Genomic DNA, 19,875 nt, shown 5'->3' with positions numbered 1-19,875 from the left:
TTTGCATTGCGTTAAGACCTTCGCTGAGGGCCCAAAATGGACAAATATAATTTGCTTAAGTGTCTAAACGTCCACGCGTTTCCTTAAGAAATACACTGGAGTGACTATATCGCGGTGCTGCGGAGAAACTGCTTCGTTCCATTGCAACATGATTTAGAGTGTAGTGTCTCTTCAGGGCAATTAAAGATTGAAAATAGCATTAGAGTAGTTTGCTCTTTTTCACCAAAAAACAAGATTTTTGGCGAGGTAATTTTATTTCCCTAGGCCCAGAGAGACCGTCCCTCAAATTCCGCCCCTCAATAATGTCCCATGAGGATTAAGGAGGGTAAGAAAGAACGAAGCGTATCGTATCAAATGTATGAAATCAACATACTTACGGATGTTTCTTCAGGTACTTGTTTATAGGTCCCAAAGGCGCTAATTCGAGGACTAGCATGAAGTGCTGAGCCTTGCATACGCCTGTAGGAGGAAACAGTAAAACGAGTATTAAAGAACGATGGATAATGAAACAGACTCGGACAAAAATCACCACCGTTGTTTATAACACACAGTGCTCCCTCCCGCTCCCACTTCCACGAATCAATTCTCCCATTTTTATTCCAAAAAATCAGTCATTTTATTAGAGGGGATTCGATGTTAACCTACCCTATTGACAGTAAATGATGCTTAAAATTCGTGAACAAGTTTAGCAGTAAAACCCAACTAACCTAATGTCAAAGAACCGAACTCGATGGGAAGATAAAATCAGTACTATGGTTGAATGCATAAATCGCCCTTAAAAAGAGCTAATTTCGGAATACCGAATGCCACAACACCATGACATCCATATTGGCACTGACGGATCGACAAGTTGCGTTGGTAGAAATCATCAAATAGGAAAATGGCACCATCCTCTGACAAAGAACAAACATCTGTTTTGGTGTTTTATGCTCAATTAGTCTGTCTGCGACTCAAGAGTTGACGCAACTGGTTAGTTAAGGAACACATGCTACGCAGTTGAAACCCCAGGCTCAGATCCAAAAATCGAGCGTCATATATACGTGACACTGGTACCAGAGGTGGTAAGACAAGTCACATCCCCGTAGTTAATGACACCTCGCCTGGAGTGAAATAAAATACCGAAAAAGGTAACAGTTCGAGCCACCACCGAGACCAAAAGATACTTTTGTCCCCACATAAAACTTTTCTGTCTGCCCTAAAAGTGACGACAAATCCCTGGCTGTTAATAATAAGTCTAGACTGACATGAATGAAACACAAAAGACCTCTTAACAATTTACGGGAATGAGAAGGTTGGCTAGGCAACCAATGGGAAATGAGGCTCCTTACCAATTAGCCGAACAATGTGTCTGTGCTTCAACTGGGTCATGGTCTCGGCCTCCGAGAGAATGGTTTGCTGCAACACAAAATAAGTAAACTGAAGTAGCGTTGAGGCTCTAAGCTTCAAAATGATGACAAGTTCATCTTCTAACCGTCATTAGGCGACTAAGTCTCCAAATTTGGAAGACCGGAATTTCTCATTTTAGCACTGATTAAGAAACGCTGATGGTTCTGTCAATCCAAATAGCATAATTCCTTCCAAGAGGCATATTTCAGAATAATTCACGAAGATCCAAACGCGTAATGAACATTAGAAGCAGGCATGCAATTTATAAGCAAGTAACGGACGAGTTGATTCCCCTTTATCAATAATTAAGTAGAAGAGCGTCTTCCTACCTGATAGAACACAACCTAATTCAGCCAAAAATCCCATATGTTATATCAAAAACCAAAAATGTTTCGTTTAGCAGGCACTCAAGGCTCCGCCCTTGCACTTCCGCTGGGCGGAAATGGCCTTCAGGTCATGCGAGTAGTCCCCTCCCCCCACCCAGCCCTTCTGTGCCTTGGCAATGCATATTCCATCCCAGAAATATATTTTCCTTCATCTTCAGGAAAGACTCGACGGGCCACAGAAGATGCCTTACATTCATGCTACACAATCGAAGAGGAAACGACAATGAAAGATGGGACACGTACTTCGCCAGTGGAAGCGATTTGGGACTCTCGGAGAGTTTTTACAGCAACCTCGACCTCCTGGCCTTGAGGCGTCTTGTAGATCGCTTTCACAACTTGACCGAAGTTGCCGCCACCTAGCAAACAAATTCAAAAAAAATATTTCCGGCATATTTGCGGCAGAATGATGATGTGAATGACTACGAGAGCTGCCGCGGTCTTTCGCGATTTGCCTACTAGCCTGGTGGAAGGGAAATGTGTTTATGTTAGCCAACCTGCCATTCTGTACGTAGACAATAAACCCGCTTACAAAATTGTACACTTTGTAATGTCCTCAGAGATGACAAAATGCAACATCAAAATGATACAGGAGGGACCCATCGAGGATGACCGAATTGGCGCCGACCAAGAACAAAGGAGAGGTATTAAAGCCACGTCGACTTTTGGCAATCACGCCAAACTGGAGTGCTACGGCTTACAAGGTCTATACGGATGAGTCCGGTTTATTTTCGTGGTTTAAAATTTACAAAGTGATACATTTTAGTACATCAAAGCCATACTTCCAGTGGTCAACCTATCAAAAAAGACGAATAGCTAGATTTTCTTCCATCCTAAAAAAAAGTCGGAATAGCAGAGTGATCAAGGTCGAACTTAGTAGCAAAACAGCTTGCGCGCCCGTACCTGTTTTAAAAGGTTCTTCTTTTCACGCAAATCAAACAAAATTCACAAACAACAGGATTTAATTGTCCCGTCAAATGCCATTTTTGGTTCCTCACTGTAGTCTCGGAGCAATGCCAAGGCACTTACCGAGGAATACTAGGGGGCGAGAGGAACAGGTGGCCTTTTAAACCACAAGGCAGACTTCATCAACTGCATACCCAACGTTTCAATGGGGTAATTTAAGTACGATTTGAAGATACAACAATTTACAAGGCAGTAAAGCTAAATGCAAGAACGGACAACATCGGAGTCCCAACCCCTCCATTTTTAGTGAGGAGTAAGATGGACCTATTTAACGGCTTCTGCATCGGAAACCGTTCGTTCTTTCCCGTAAAAAAAAAACGTTTCCACATGCAAACTCGACTTGGTCCATCACTCATTCAGCGCCCCTTCAAATACTGGTCTGCGTCGTTACAGAAGTGATGAATGGGACATATCTCGTGATTTACGTAGCAAAATCCCCAAATATCCTCCGACACTGCGTTCATACAGTTGCGCATTAATGGGGTAATTATTGTAATACGTTGATTGTTTAACTCTTTGTTTCGATTACGTGTACACTTTAGAACCCGTTATTGTGCTTCCACAGGGTGGCATGGCCTCCGGGTCATGCTAGCAGACTCCCCCTCCCAGTCCTTCTGTATGTTGGCAATACACTTCCTGTCCTAGAATTATGGATTGATTCGACTTCAGGAAGGATTTGAGGCGCTATAACCGCTGCCCCGGCAGCCCTCAACTAAAAGACAGGCAGTCAAACCAATTTCCTAGGATATCCCCATGTAATTAGGAAGCCGATTTGGTTCAGTAAGCTTTACAACTAGGGTAGGTGCCTCCCACCTTTCTACCTCGCACCTATTTCCTACCGACTTTGCAGGTAATTGTCAAATGTCAGGAAAAGAATGATAAGAGTTGGGGGGAAATACCGGAGTCCGTAGGAGGAGGAGAGGGCGGAGGCGCTATCTCCCTAATTTTTTAAAGTACGAACCCTACCTTGGGACACCTTTACGATGGTGTATGAAGAATATGACTTTCTTCCGACAGATTCACTAATTCTGACCTTTTCTAAAGTAATTTTTCCTACGCGCGCGTTCACGCAGTGGGCTCTTCACTTTGCAGTTAGTCACGTGCAAAGCAAGCATAGCCTTCTGGGAAATAAGCGGGACCTCAGAAGGGCTGGGAGGGGCTTATGGAGCGCTCATTCATTTAATGTAATTCACAACTCAAAACTCATTTCTATTCACATGTTAGTGAACAATCTAAGGAAGCGCATAAAAGTAGAGAACAAATTGGTAGCCTTTCGAGCTTATTGACTTCTGCCAATGCAGAGGTGACTTTCACGACCTGCCCAACCCGGTCGATGGTGTGGATGAATGAAGTTTGTTCTAGATGGGTAATTCTTTTATTATCTCGAGTAGGAAGTCTTCATGAACGCGAATCAGTCATTATAATCATATACCGACTTCTGGATGGTTCATTCTGCTACCACACATCCTCCAAACGCTCTACAAACTTTACTAGAAGCTTTTTCAGCTTTGGAACCGAGATCGTAAAGCGGACAAGCTGGAAACATATCAGATAGAGGGTGTAGAGAGGGGGAGAAATAGTAGAAATGGCAATTTGAGTTTTGTAATGATAAACTGAAACACCTTAAGGCTTTTTACAAGTCCACTCAGATTCCAACAGGTCGTTGCATCGAGCTGCACACAAATCCTTTTAATTGTCTGGTAATATAAATTACAAATTATGTCTCCAAAATTTAAACTTTTAATATTAGAATAACAAAATGATTCCGTTACGAGGTAACAAATATTTACTTTCCTACACCCATGGTTCAACGGATATTTCTTCTTATCGAGAACAAATGACACACGTGAAACCATCCCCAAGAAAAAAATGTTTTCCTTTGATACCCTTATCCCGAAGTGAGGGCTTTGAAAAATAAAACACTGTAGTCCAGAGAAATTATTTCTAAGCTGGTATAGCATAGATTTTGCTGGATTCCACCACAGTTATCGTGTTTATAAACGAGGAGTTAGTTTAAGCATTCCATGTACTACCGATGAAATCTTTTACTTGGTTATCATTGCATCTGAAAATCCGTCTAACTGAAATGTAGTACTTGTTTGGAAAGACACTTCGATTAAGATATTGAGGAGGTGCTCGAAAAGACGGTAAGTGTAGGGACTGACCCAACCGATCCATAAGGCGGATACTATCTGGTTGAAGGAAGAGAGTGTTGTCAGGCAGCGAATCATAGATCTTCTGAGCCTCCTCGATCGCCGGTAGTACGGAAGACGGGGGCTTCGTGGGGGACACCTCCTCTTTCTCTATCTTCTCCACCACAATCTCATCTGCCTTCTGTTGCTGCTGCTTTTGCTGGAGCTGGTGCTTCTGCTGGCAGCAGGCAGAGTTGCAGAAGGTGGAGACGCCGGGAGCGTGATGACAGGGTTGGAGATTGACCGAGGTCTGTGACGAGGTTCGTTGGATGAAGGGGTTCAGAATGTGTGGCGGTGGTGGTGGCAGTGCCTCGACATTGATCGATACCAGCGAACTGCTCGGCTGAGAACGATCTAAATTGTGCAAACAAAACACAACACTTATGACAACAAAGTTGTACTTGGGACGACTCTTCCACTTTTCCAAGGTTTGTCATGGAGTCAGATTCATACCAAGTAACCTAGTAGTCTCCCAATTCCTCCGTGCGTCGAAGGTAGACCTACTTCCGGATTTGTACATAATACAACGTCGTCTGAGGGCAACTGGGGCACTAAATTCGGTGGAAGAGCAGGATGTCCCACTCAAAGGCATTAACTACAGTTACTAAATAAAATGCCAAAAGAGATGTGTCACTGGAGACAGTTAAAAGCATTTTGCATCCAGAACGCCTGTACAAAGTTTTATGCCACCTTATAATTGACATTAATGACCTAATGATTAGTCTGCTTCTGAAATGTGCTCAATTTGCACCAGTTGAGATCCATCACAAACGCTAGCTACATTCCTCCTGTCGGTTCGGCACTTGGCAAATCCACAATATCACAACATCTTTTTGGTAGTAGGCAGGTCCCTGCGTCTAAGTGATTATTTTTACCGAATGGGTAAAATAAATCTACTTATTAACAATAACAGCAAAGAACAGAGGCTAACATTCATTGTGAGGGGAAAGATATGCCCTGAAAATAAAATCTACTTATCAGAAAAAAGCAGATGGGAATTTTCACCTTCACTGCCATCGGGTTCTTCCCAGAGGGCATCAATGATGGGTGGAAAATTGAGGGACTCTGGTGGCAGACTGTTGTTGGGGGCGAATTTACAGGGTAGCTGGGCCTGAGCGAAGCGTGCGGTGGTGGGACTCCGCTGGAGGGCGCCAGTGTTGCTGTTGTTGGTGGCACGAAGCACCTCGGGTATGAGGGGACACGTCACCGAGGCTTGTAACGGCCGTGGTTGCGATACTTCACTGTGAAAGAGGTAGGAAATTGCCGGAATGCTGTGATAGAAAGTTGTCTGTTTAACGGTACATTTAACTGCCTGAATTGCCTGGTCTCCGCAAGGTTCGGCCGCCAGCTTGATTGTGTGGGCATCTATAAGCCTTTCTGCACATGTATAATGAAGTTAGAAAGTAGGATTCCAGAATTTACGACTCAGCTTGGATCCCGACTACCGTGAAGGTTAGGCAAAGACAGGTATTGAGCATTACACCGAATTCCCAGTCACATTGATTTGCCTTCCTAGCTTTGAGTCTTGTTACTGAAGCAGTCATGTCAGCCTGACTTAAGGATAGCGTTGACAGGAATGTAGACAGATTCAAAGCCCGGATTCTGCATTCCTCCTACTTAACTGTTTTTACTAATCAGTTAATTCCGGGACTCTTTCTTCATTTTCCATGATCCCAGCTAAGCGTTCGTAGCGCTCTGCATCCATAGCATCTTTGCAGTAACCATCAAACTTTTCAATCTATCTACAGACAACACTACAAGAGTGAAATCGACATTATTGACATTGACAGAGACGAAGTGCAAAAGAATCCTATTTTCAAAGCAATCCCTACTCCATAATCAGAAATATTAATGGTAAGTAGCAAGAGCAATCGTCAATCCAGATGGGATATCATACAATAGGCTCGGACCAGACTCTTGAAAATTTCCTGCAACGCATCACTATGGTAGAAACCCTACTGGCGAGACAAGACTTACTTCGCGATGGTGTTTGACGCGGTGGTAGCAGTGGTAACAGTGGTCCCAACTGAGGTGGACGTGAAGGTCGGCTTTAGCCTAACTCTAGAGAAGGGGGAGGTGGGGGAGGAAGTCACGGTTCCCGGCCGAGGTGTGGGTGTGGCTTCCGTGCTCACCGGGGTGAAGGGAGTATGCACAAAGCCATCGCCATAGCCCAAGTTCACCGACTGCAAGGATGGTAGGTTGGGGCGAAGAAACTTGGCCACCGGTACTGCTGATATGCGCTTTACAGTTATGTTGTTCTGAGGCAACTTTCCTCCGCCTATGTTGTTGTTATTATTGATGGTGGCGTTGCTGTTGGCATTCTGAAACAATTCGGGTAAGCAGTGGTACCAACTGAGACTACTTATAAAAGCATAAGTAGAAACTAATATATAAATAACGATGCTGCAACTGAGTGTCAAATACGCGGCTCGACAAATTAGGATTGAATTTTCTCAAAAAGTAAACAGCACGTCGCCACATTAGTTCAGTGAGGACGCGAGAAGTCTTAAAACATGCTTAGGGACAAGGGATGTTGTTTTAAACATGTATAGGATATGGAATTTATGCCCAGCCATCCTCGAATACTTGACGATCCGGACCGGTTTCCCTCACCCATTAATAAGCATAACTGCCTTTAGCAGCAATTTTTTCTGTCACTTTCAAAATCTCCTAAACAAAACACCATGGAACGTAATTATACACCCAAGGATGTTGCAACCACTTATTAGTTGGGCATCAGCATACAAGACCGAACTAGTTATTTGTGGATTTTATCATACCTTAATAACAACCTATAAAGCACTCATCTTTCACCATTATGACTATTCTTATGATAAGGTTCTGGGTTTGGTGGAAGATTTCGAATGCGTAATGGTGATTTCTTTGAAAGATTGGCTTCGACAACCATTCAAATGTCTGTACCACCCTCATCAAAACAATTCAAAAGTGAAATATTGCAGCTCCTGTCGAAAGCAAAAAGGTGTTAGCGTGTAATAAGTCGAGTTTTCGCTATCGAACTTCTCAATAAAGGAAAAAGTAAAAATAATTTTAACAGACAAGCCTAGCGAGGCTGGCTCTAGCTATTCGGGAGGGAAGTTTACTGGCGATTTGCTGGCAAATGTTGAAATTATAAGGATTTTCTGATAGAAACACTACTGATTCAGCAAAAAATTTTTCTCTCCACCCGTCAGTTAGAGCATGAGAATCGCGAAAGAGGATCATGATTGGCCATTCACGCCCCGCATAAACTAAAATGTGGAATTTGAGTGATGAAATCGTCCTCTCTGGATTAAATCACCAAATTAGAAGTAACCTCTGCAATAAAGTCACGCTTTCTCTTGCTTGTAGGGAAAAATGTCGACTAGTGCTTCATTGAAAGATCCACAGCTGGAAGAGTTCTCGGTAAGATCGACATAAAAAGTGGTCCTACGTAGAGATTGAGATCTGTAAAATGACTTATCGGATACTACAGTGAAACCGAAAGCCTTAACTTCACATGTACGGTAATACAAAAAGGTGTGCTACTGTGGCGATACCACAAGTGGTACCAAAATTATGTATGTCCGACGCACACATCGTGGACCAGTCCAGACACCGTCATCCAAGGTGGTGGACTACGGGGCGAATGAGGTTTCCTGCGTGGAAAGGCATAAAATCCGCAGATAAGAGGACTCCAAGCAGTCCGGTTGTAGGACACTCAGCTACCCAACAGGCAAATATTTGCGCAGTACAAACGAGGTAAAAGCGAGTGGCCGTCTGTACGGTAGTAGCGATTTTAGCAGCGGTGTTCCCATTCCCAGCCCGCCCACAGCGGCGGTCAGTTCGGTAAGCATTCAGCGTGCGGAACACCCGATCCTGGATAACCGATGCGTAAACTACCGCAAAATTGTACAAAAGAGGAACCTTTTTGTGGGAAGTTTGGAAACAACCAGGTTCGATCAACAGAGAAGAGTCAAATGTACCACTGGGTCACGCCTAGGCTTTCTAGGCATCAGTCAAACGCCGTAGCGGAACGCTGCATCGGAAAATGTAATTCGATGCATTGTATAAAAAAGAAGTCACTTTTGAAGTCCATGAAGCTCAATCTTGTACGTGATACCACTACAACTACAATGACGACATTTTAATGAGTTCGATTAGTCACTTCATCTGGGCTTGGAGATGAACCAAAGTCTTGAGTCAAGCTATACGATTAATGGCGGCCAGTGGTCCCAATTACTTAGGCAAAGCCGACGCAATGATAATAATTGTAATAAGCAAAAAGAACTTCCGAGATGCAAAATCAGCTCATCGAGAAGGCTGGTCTATTAAACACCGTGCCACCAACCTGATTGGCCAGAAGACTGGTGACATTGGGCCAATCGTTGAAGGAGATGAGATCATTGCTCGCGTGCATGACATCGTCACAGACTTTACGAAGCACAGGTGAACCACCGCCAAGGTTATCCGACGTCGCCGAGTTGAAGGGGCAGGAGGCGAGCGAGGGGAGGGAGTGGCTTGCACCCTTCGAATTGTTTATCGACGAACCCGTGTTTTTCAAAGAATTCTGGCAGACCAAATCAAGGAAAAAAGTGGGCGGTCATTTCACTGAAACACTACTAAGTAAATAGCAATGGGGAGAGAGGTCACAATTACCGGAGAGCCTTCCAAGGATTCACTGGAGATTGAGGCGGAATCTGAAACCCATGCAAAATGCATGTGAGAACAGGCGGTAGGCACAGCAACACTAAACAGTCTTTTTTTCTAAAAGGTTGAATTCTAGCGCACTAAAATAGAAAGTGGGAGGGGGGGGGGGTGAAAGGAGATCAAAACAACTTCTACCATGAGGGAGAGGACAAGAATTAGTCAGTTGACAAAAGAGGTGACGCTTTATTCCCTGTGGAGGGAATGCTAATTCCTTCCAAATTCTTTCAAGAATCACCTCTGGATGCCCATTGTTTCGGCTTGTGTGTGCATCAGGGATAACTTCAACAAATTTAATCATAGTCGAAACAAAAACAACGACGATCAAGTGATGGGCAGAGCATTTGGTGGGACTTTTCATTGCCCCAAACCTAGGGGCAATCCCAATCTCAAGCGGTTGTTTATTCAGCCATGCGCGGAGAGGAGGACTTTCAAGGGGCCTGTCGCATCTACCTTCTTCAACTTATTTATGGTCAGAAAAGTACATTTTAGTGCTTAAAAAAGCAGAAACAGTTAAGTAAAAGTTCTCCAACTTAATTAAGTAATCAGCCCCTCGTCGTGTAGTGCAAGTAGACAGTCTTGCCGCGTTCCCCTAATTACTCTTTACACACTGGTGTAGTAGATGAGAACCCAGTGAATAGTTTATTACCTTAGCAGATTTAAATTTTTTAAGAGAAGGTACGGCTAATCCAATTAGTAAACTTTTTCTTCCCACATGAGGTGGGATTTCACAAAGGGCTTGAGTGGATTTGATACAGGCGATAGCGAGGACCCAAGGCAGGCGCTTTAGAAACCACGTGCTCCACTTGTTTAGGGAGGTGTAGAACTTGAAGACTTCTTTCTGGACGCTTTTTGTGGGAGGGAAGAAAGCATTCCCTTTTTTAACCCCACTCCCCTTGTTATCATAGACACGCCGAGTGGCAAGGCTGCGGTAGTAGAGAAAAGAGGACTGCAAACTGAAGTAAAGGTCGAGTGAAATGGAGCATAGGATGTAGCAACAAGACGGAAATGAGGAACGAAATTCCCATCAGCCTTAACATAAACCGGTAGTCGCTTAGTAACAATAGTGGATGAAAGAGCTATGGAGGCATAATTCGGTCTTTTACGGCTCTAGTCAAAGAGAGGTAGCTATCGGATACCAGAGTGACAATCTTGAATATCAAAGCGCCCAACTTTGCGTTCCTCTGTTGAAGAAAAGGGTGCTAGACCAAGAGCAAATTCTACGTGGTGAAATGACGCAGTACATCAACGCTGTTTTGGATGCAAGATAAAATTCCTGTCCACTTCAGACTGGTTTGACAAATTAGATAAAGACTATCAAAAAGGCAGGTTGACATTATCACTTGGATGGCCCACACGCCTAGAAATTTGCAGCAAAAAAGTTGTCGTACTGTCCTCTATCCTTTCAACACTACACATTTGGCCTCCTCTCCTTACTGGCAAAGATAATTGCTCCAGGGAATAAAATATCTTTCCACTTTAATCAGGTGTTTCCTTGACACCTTGACGGAGAGCGTACTTTACCCTTTACATGAACCTTGGGGTGCACAATCACGGCATCTGCCGAAAACCCAAGCAGATTGCACATGCCTAGCATACTTAAAAATCACGTCACAAGCAAAAGCCTCGCACTCCAATAATGGTGACAGTTTACTTCCGCTTCGTGTAGTGCACAGCTTGATTACCCTCGGCGGTCCACTTAGGGGTTGGGGGGCCCTTGATTGCGCATCAGCTGAATCATGATTTTTCGTGAGCTTTGAAAAAGTGTACGTGGTTTAGTCTGCACCATTAAAATTTCTACTTTTGTGTGAAAATAAAACGGTATGCAAACAGCTAAAATCCATGAGGCTGTACTTGACAGCGTTTGCGCCCGACGTACTGTTTAGGGAAGCGCTGGGCAAAAGTACATAAGTAGTGAAAATAGGTCCTTCGGTGAGTGACGAAAACAAAGCCACAACTCCATTTAATAAGGAAGTTTTTTACTTCAATGTAATATAATACTGAGGAAATTACTTTAACTCTTCAGTTTGGTTCCGCTTCTGTACTTCACCTGGCTAGTGCGGCCTCTGGATCATGCCATTGCCCTACCCCTCCAGCCCTTCTTACGTCTACAAGATGTATTTTGCGCTAGTATTGCCTCCTTTCGTCTTTAGAAAAGTTTCGGGGCCCCGCAGTGAATATCCGGCCCTATAATGGTGCCAAGCTTCGAAGGCATTCGGCGTATCGTTCCCACTACCCATTGAGCACTAGGGGACAGTATATCCAAAGAAGACGCATCTGTATGCGGTGAAAAATTATTACATCTTTTAAGTATTAACATGTGCTTTCGCACAAAGCAAAAATGCTTTTAGTTGGTGAAGACGCCGAGTGTATGGAATCGCTTTAAGCTTATTTTAGCAGAGAAGAAATAGCACCACTAACTGTCACGGTGCGACATTACCAGTACTTTCTGGTAGATTCAGTTTCACCACAATAAAGTAAAAAGCGGATTTTTTTTAAGAATGAAACTTTTTCAGAAAGTTGCTATGCGTCAAAGGCGCCAAAAGAGGCAGTCTGTCATAACTGGAACTAGTCCAAGCGAAAAGTTGGATTTTCTACCACCTAATTATATCCTTAAATAGGCATAGGCCAATTTGAAAACTTGAATTAAACCTGAAAGAAGTAGGGTTTGAAATGGCTCTCTGCTTGAAGCAGTAGAGGAGTAAACTACAAAACGAATAGGTTTGCTTTTGTGGAAATGGCTGAGGACCCTCATCAATAAAAAGCCTACCCTGTTTCGTTCGAATGAAGTCGGGGGCGGCGACAACTTTGCGAAGTTTACAGAGCAAACCGTCCTGTCGAAAGTGGTAATGGTCGATCATCTAAAGAGTGAAGTGGTTGTGATAAGCACGCTCGATGTTATTCTTCCCAATTTCTCATTCTTTTTTTTTGAATACCCACGTTTACATACATGGTGAGGCAATTAATTATCCCACCTGTGCCGCCCGTAAGAAGGAATTTAATCAACTGATTGCGTTCCTTTACTTACACACCATTAAGAAAATTATTTCCACTTTAAAAGGTTAGACGTGATAATGAAGAAACTCATGAAGAATCAGACATCCACAAGAGTGTTCCTTTGCTTGCTTGTCTAATCGTCAGTTCTTAGGCACCTCTGCGTGGGCGCACGGGTGCGCGAATACCTACATGTTGATAGATGTACGAAGGGCAAGTTGAATGCGGTAGCACTTTAAGTAAACCAGACGAAGACCGCCTAAAAATAGAGACCACTGTCGCACAAAGACACCTCGTAAATAGGCGTCAACGGAAATAGTCAACAAGGCGATGCGATGAAGGTGTATGGGAGAGAATGGGGTTTGAACAACAAATATTAGCCCTTTTTTTCCCCAACAGCTATTGTGTACTGATCGAGGCGAGTCTTAGTTATGGCGGGTCAAATATTTACCGACACTTTCGGTGTTCATTGATGCCACAAAGTGGAATGCACGTGGTTCGATGTTGTCGCCGAGGTAGTCGTTTCAATGAGTCGACTTGCCAATTCCCCATCACATAGCACTACTACCTCCAGCAGTGGTGGCTGTAGCGTGAGAGAAACATGGTGAGCCTGCTCAAGAGCTGTGAGACTGTTACAAGAGTAGATTATTGCATAATGGTGCTGCGCGATCAATGCGTATCGGAGGGAACGATCCAATCAAATCACGAAGCTAGTCGTTCCTCATCAGCTGTCAGAGCTTCCTTTTGGAAGTGTTTCCCCTGTTATTAATGGAAAAGAAGAAGCCTTCAATCATATTTCACGATCCCTTTAAAAAAATCCGTTAAGACTTAAGAAATTCCACTCAAGACGGGGAACTATCAAGAAGACATTTCGGTCGACGGAACAGGCAATGACCCGCACATCCACGTTCCGGTTTATGATTACATTTTCAAAGTGGTTCCCGCGTTCTCACTACAAGGTGATTTTGCAACCATGTTCTTTTGGAACTCTTCGTTCTGGAACTAAGGCCCCGTCTTGGCACCTCTGCTGGGCGAGCTGGCCTCCGGACTGTGCCAGTAGCCTCCAGCCCTTCTGTACGTCGGTGATGCACATTCTACTATAATATTGTATCTTCTTTCGTCTTCAGAAAAGACTCAGCGCGCCAAAAAACTACGTCTTCCGAACCCTATCTCAATCCTAAAAACGGCACTTCCGGCCAAGGAAGCTGAAAAAAAACGTGGCTCCCAGACAATAGCCCTTATCGGTCCCGCGTGATCCATCACCATTTCAAAGCTATTCATGATAAATGGCGCTCAAAAATATGTGAATGCAGATATATGAAGTTTTTCTCATTACAACAGAAAGTATCATCGCCGGCCTTTGCATCTTTGAACACTGTGAAAAACCAAAAATCATTTAAAAGAGCACAAAAAGAGAACGTACCAAACCCCATGGACCCGGATATCGCATACACCTTTTATCCGTGGAATTGTTAGTTTTTTAACAAAATAACATATCCAGACCTGGAGTACTAGGTAGACCTGTGATCCCCTTATCAGACAGGCATAAATTAGCGGAGAAGGCGAGCACACACATTTAAACACCATGTTGGCATCTGCTCCTCCTGATTTATTATTGAGGGGCCCAAACATTGGAATTAGTAATCCAGGCTAACAAAGTATTACGGAAGGATTGTGTTTATAGCGATAAATGAAATGCAAGGTGGAGGAAAAATGGGAGGAAGGGGAACGTAGCTACAAGTGTTTACGGTGAGGAACCTGACTAGCATGACAGATCTGGTTAAATCTGATCATGTCGCACTTTTTCGTGTTTACGAGTAATGAAGAAGCATCCGCAATGGGATCGTTGGCCTGTTCTACAACTCCTTCAACTAATAGCCAAAAATGTTATTTTTCGTCCAATCGCAATCCTGAATCCCCCCATCACTAATACCAGACCACAATAATTTGGTGGGGGAAGAACTGTTTGGATTCAGGAGTGTTGTCATTTCAAGGCAGTGAAAAGATGTGCCGTAGATTCGGTACACTCCCTACAGATAAATTCCATGTCGCTTCGACCGAAACCTTAAGCGTAATGGCATGCAAGTAGGGAATCCTTTTAACATAGAAGGAATTCTAGCCAATGACGAAAAATTTAGAGGATTAGACACGGAAGATCAAAGGGCTTACTGTCTGTTGGTGAGAAAATTACCAGCTATTGTTGCAATCCAGGGCAACATTAAGGGTGCTTAAAGCATGCTGAATGAGGGGCGAGTTAATAAAACAAAGCCAAAACGTTGGAACTGTATTTTGGATAGAGTATAAGTAGAAGCAATTTCAGAGGATAGCCAAAAAGGTTAGACTCGCTTATCATTCTTTACAAAAAAAAGTGTATCACGAAGGCAATGGCTGTACATTTGTTGAAGAAAGATAAACAGGAGGACTGAATTGGAATGGGCATGAGGGGCTTTCGGTAATGATAATCCATCTTTGCTCTCTAGCCGTGAAAAACGGACATCACATCTTCCCCTAGTTTTTTCACACCTAAATAATCTGGGATAAAAATAAGATACTTTCATGAACGAACCCTTCATGCAGCTAGACTACTATTTCAGTCGCTTTACGCCTTTGGGCAATGTAGCCCGACTCCACCTTCGGCCACAAGGGATCCCGATTTACCAACGTGGCGACAACAATGCACAGTCGTCCAGGCGATTACAGTGGTTTGGGGAAATATTGGCTCCCAAAATGATTGACCATATGCTGAATTACAGATGGTTTGCTATGATGCCTGTAAAAGCCGGTGACCGGAACTGCGCAATTCCGATGGCAATACATATTGCACAACGCCAGGCCTTCGTGGTAACCCTGGCATAGGCACAATTTGACTCATTTTCCGGCGAAACGGATTTCGTGGTCGGACTTTCCGCTTTACGGATCTTTCGTAGTGAATAAACCCTAAGGCACCTGGTGGTGGAAGGTCCTGGAAACTCCCAGAAAAAGAACATTTCGGGCGAAATTTGATGGATTTAAATAGTCAGACCGTACTCCATAAGATCATGTTAACTTTTTTTTTGTTTCTAAGGCCTTTTATTATGCCGCATACCACACGTAAGGCATTGTGTGAGGCCTAAATTGACATCCATGCGCTTTCATAGCGAAAATATTCGGAGTTTTCTAAAATTCATTTCGCACCACATCACCGTTTAGAACTTTTTTTGAAGACCTTTTAATGCGTTCACCACCAGGGTACGATGAGAGAATCAACCACCGCAATCCGTAGAAAGCATGTTCTACTTCAAGCTATTTGGCGCGACAGCTAAAAAGTGCAACTAGCTCTAGCCCAAGAACACTCTGCATCTACTTTACTATTTTAAGCTCAACCTGTCTGAGACAAGAGTTAATGCATCCATTTATGATAGACGGGTATAGAAGGCACGTCATGTGCGGGTGGCGCTGATGGTGAATGTGTGAAGGCTCACGGTGAAGTCTTGGTCTCAAACAGTGATTGAGTAGAAGCATGATCGACACCTTGAATGAATTTCTACTTCCCGAAAATTAAATCCACTCTGGAGGTTTGGACCCCTTCCTCCATTCTTCCAATCTGTGACTAAACCACCAAAATCTATATTTTTTGTTTGCTTACTCTGGACGACAGTATCGTGGCATCCTCATCTGTTTGGTGGTATATCCAAATTACGAGGTTCAATTATTTCTTCCCTGCATCTTCAAGTAGCCTTTCTGCCTATTCTTTACTGGTTCAAGACGGGAAGAAATCTGAGTCAGGCTGAGGCGGTAATTTGAAATGAGACAAACAATTTGCGCGATAAGTGGACTCAAGTCCTCCTCGCGCTCAGGACACGGACACCCAAGTAACACAACAGCACCTCCTTTGTACGACAAATGTCCAATGGTTTTTGTCCACTTAACCGCCTTTCAACCAATGACCAAGGGGCATTGTCATTCGCCCAGGCTGATGGGTTATGATTCACGCGCGCATGACTGTTGCTTTTCAATTGCTGGGCGCGTGGTCTTGGCGCTGCCGCCCTCCTTCGTCTTCGTTGCCGCCTATTAAAGCTCCAGGCTGAAATACTCTGCATGAATGACATTATCAAGAATAGCCCTAGAATTCAAGATATCCCGTTATTTCGGCGTCGAAAGCATTCCAGTTTGAGGAAGTCGATCGTGAATCATTTTACAGGTCCTTTGGCCAAAAGCAGTCCTTCTTTGGCAACTTATACTGTTGGGTTGAGTGATATTTTGTCGTTGTCATCCCAGCCAAACTGTTCGCGATACAAGTTCCTGCAACTACCTACCATATATCGACGATTAACACGTGATATACGTAGTAAGCGCGTCACACCGGCGCTGGTAGTGCAATGCAAGTTAAGATGACATCAGGAATCATAACTAACATATCCGAGTTATTTCTTGATCAAATTTACTTGAAGTAGAGTGTGCAAAGCAACACCTTATCCCCACTTTCGACAAGGTGGACACAAACGGTGAGAAGTGCTTTGACAGGGATGGTAAACTGAGTTTGCATTGCCTTGTTTGGCACTGGGAGGGTTCACTGTGGCACAGGACGATCGATGATGGATGGTTCCCTTCAAACATCCCACCTACTATATCTAACTTCGGTAGGCAAGGATTTTGCTCATTCAACTTTTTTGTCAAATATGGGGTAAAAATTCGCGCTTTTGAAAAAGCTCAGCACATATTCCTCGTCGCAGGTTCCGAAAGGACAGAGGCAAATATTCTCTATTAAAGTTCAGTCGGTAGGAAGTCAACCCAATTGGGTGAAAGCGACGCAGGTTGATTGCATTGGGGCTAATTTTAGCAATATTTTAATGAATTTTTAAAGTTTGGCAAAAGAAGGTGGCTTGAACAGATTACACCTGTGATGTTACGAGGTCGAAGCGTCGTCTACATCGGCTGCATTGTACAGTCGTCACTGGAGACTTACCTCAATGAGAGTCTCAAAGTATTGGCCTCCCTCAATTGAGAGTCGGTTGAGGTGTTGCTCAATTTTATAATGGCGCGGCTCCTTCTCATACATCAGACTTAGAACGTAGGCACCATCCTCCTTGCGATATCGAACTCTACAAAGGCGCGGATGAAAGCTTGAATGGATCACATAAATTCCTTAATCTGACATCTTAGCTTTCTCTATCTACACTATGCATGTGAATCTACACTCCCGTGAGATAATTTGGTGCAAATCAAGTTTTGACAAACAAAAAAGAATTGGAAGAGATGTGCAGCAAAAAAAAAACAAAAACTGCCTTCCATGCTTTTTAATCCCGAAATCCCCTCTGGACTGGCCATCAAAAGTGCAAAAGAACCTGCTCCAAAGAAAATGCCTTAAAAACAAAAACAAACTATTTCAAGGTCTGGCCAAAAGGCGGGCTGCAAAATTGAGTTCATCCCCCAGTGAGTTTTAAAACTTACTCCCTATTGGAGGTAAGTTAGGATCCGGGGCGTGGCTGCAATAACATTCCCCGTTTTCGGAAATAAGCAGGAAAAGAAGAAGATCACCTCCCATGGATCCAAATAACAATCCGTCAATTTGTACCTCCGCGCACTCGGAGAGCGTTGCGCCCGATACTAAATGGGCTAGCCCATGTGCGCAGATAACTGGAAAAGCGGGCTGGAAGTACACGTATTGCCATCGGAACAAAATGTCCTTGCAATACAACGAGGGGATGCGCCACGCTTCGATTTAAAATAAATGCACATCCAGACGCTATCTATGCACAACACACTCCCGGAAGAGGAGGGAAGGAGGAGGAAATGCATTAGGCTGGCGCTGTTGCTCACTATAGGACACACAGCTAACACTTTGTTTCATGCCTCAGCTCGGAGTAACAATTATCGCTGAGGCCTAAACCAAATGACAACACATTTCTGTGCATTTTAACCAAGGAAACGACTTCGGTGTGTAAAACTAACAACGGTCCGCTATTAACCAATTACCGCCTCCTTCATTTACCACCAAAAGGGGACCTTTGCGGTGAATTCTTCAAGAACCTAAAATGTTTTGCAACTACAAACAATATCAGGGAAGGATTTGGGTTTCACGAAGGCACTGCGCAAATGGTTATTAGATTGGGGCTATTAGTGATCACAGTAGGAACGAGAGAGCCCTTTAAAATACGACAGTTTTATGGCGAGTGTCGTGCAAACCAAGATGATAAAAGCGAGCCGGACGCATTGGACCTCTCTTTTGAGTTAAAAATGATGAAAAAAGAGGCCCGACTTGTGAGTGCCAGTTAACAATCTTGCTGGGAAGAATGAAATATCAAACTCGATATGAGCCTTCACGAGCTATCCCAGGATAGTTAAGGCGGAGTACACCAACGCCAGTAGCGAGCCTCGACAAGTTGATTGAGATTGAAAACTATGGTGAAATGCATTAATGTCCGTTGGGATTCTCCGCAAAGTCTTTCAGGTTTTTGAGGAGATATTTAACTTGAAAAAAGGAAATGAGCGTAAGTACCTTCTTCAAAAGAATTCTTCAAGTTTCACTGGTAAAAATTTCTGCGAATGAGTATGTGGTCTGTCAAAAAAAAACTTTGGCATTATTTTGAGAGGATAATCTTGTTAGCCCAGCAAGCACTCTAGTTGTACAGCATGTGTCAAATTGACATTCCATTAACCACCCCATCGAGAAGTGGGAAGCACATGTTTTTCAAGGTTATTTCCAGCAGAGAAAAAAAAGCAACTCTATGCTTCGTTTGCATCGTTCTGACGGTAAATGGTTCCTGCATGAACTCACATTTGTTCTCCCTTGGGGGTAGCGATAAAATCTGCCTCACTTTGAAATAGTAAAACGCGCTACTTTTTGCTTTTTATAGGGAAAATTGCCCTAATGCTGTGTAAAATTTCGATTGCAAGGCTTTGGAAGTAGTTGATTGGGGAATTGAATGCACCCCAACTCCAACGGGAGGTTGCCATGGCGGCCGTGTAACTGTGGTGTTGGGACTTTTCCCCCAAAATTACACTATTTTCGAGTAGCTGTCAAAAGACCGACAGAAAGGGACCGGGTTTCTCCTCCCCTCGTTCACCTGTAAATGGGCGGCTACATTTTTTCGAAATAGAAGGCCACACTTAGGTCAGGCACATTAAAACCGCCGACAGAAGTGTAATAGGAGCACATAAATTAGGCACGTTAGTGTATTGCAGTCCCGCTGCAGGCCGGCTACAAGAGAGGACTTGTTTACTTTGACATTTTAAAGAATGCAAATTCATTTCACCGTCTTTGGTCAGGACTCTTGCCACCAAGTAAGCGG

The 19,875-nt window shown here is 43.6% G+C and overlaps 1 protein-coding gene across 1 annotated transcript in view; it reads right to left on the bottom strand. All coding sequences in view use genetic code 11, as the record gives it.

Annotated features, from left to right (window-relative positions):
- EGR_04844 (Tyrosine-protein kinase SYK) overlaps window positions 1–19,875 on the bottom strand; it is a gene marked incomplete at both ends in the record, with an annotated part of 42,807 nt that overhangs the window by 5,007 nt on the left and 17,925 nt on the right. Inside the window, 14 exons of the mRNA XM_024494093.1 lie at window positions 378–459; window positions 1,329–1,395; window positions 2,016–2,128; window positions 4,901–5,281; window positions 5,933–6,168; window positions 6,905–7,248; window positions 8,546–8,782; window positions 9,255–9,473; window positions 10,326–10,559; window positions 11,130–11,170; window positions 12,381–12,471; window positions 13,098–13,233; window positions 13,311–13,363; window positions 17,550–17,685. Of these exons, the coding sequence (XP_024351482.1) occupies window positions 378–459; window positions 1,329–1,395; window positions 2,016–2,128; window positions 4,901–5,281; window positions 5,933–6,168; window positions 6,905–7,248; window positions 8,546–8,782; window positions 9,255–9,473; window positions 10,326–10,559; window positions 11,130–11,170; window positions 12,381–12,471; window positions 13,098–13,233; window positions 13,311–13,363; window positions 17,550–17,685 (2,370 nt within the window). The remainder of the gene's footprint in view (window positions 1–377; window positions 460–1,328; window positions 1,396–2,015; window positions 2,129–4,900; window positions 5,282–5,932; window positions 6,169–6,904; window positions 7,249–8,545; window positions 8,783–9,254; window positions 9,474–10,325; window positions 10,560–11,129; window positions 11,171–12,380; window positions 12,472–13,097; window positions 13,234–13,310; window positions 13,364–17,549; window positions 17,686–19,875) is intronic.

Source organism: Echinococcus granulosus (assembly GCF_000524195.1).
Source record: "Echinococcus granulosus chromosome Unknown EG_S00032, whole genome shotgun sequence".
Lineage (NCBI taxonomy): Eukaryota > Metazoa > Platyhelminthes > Cestoda > Cyclophyllidea > Taeniidae > Echinococcus > Echinococcus granulosus.
Note: the sequence above shows the minus strand (reverse complement) of the source record. Positions and strands in the feature narration are given on the sequence as shown.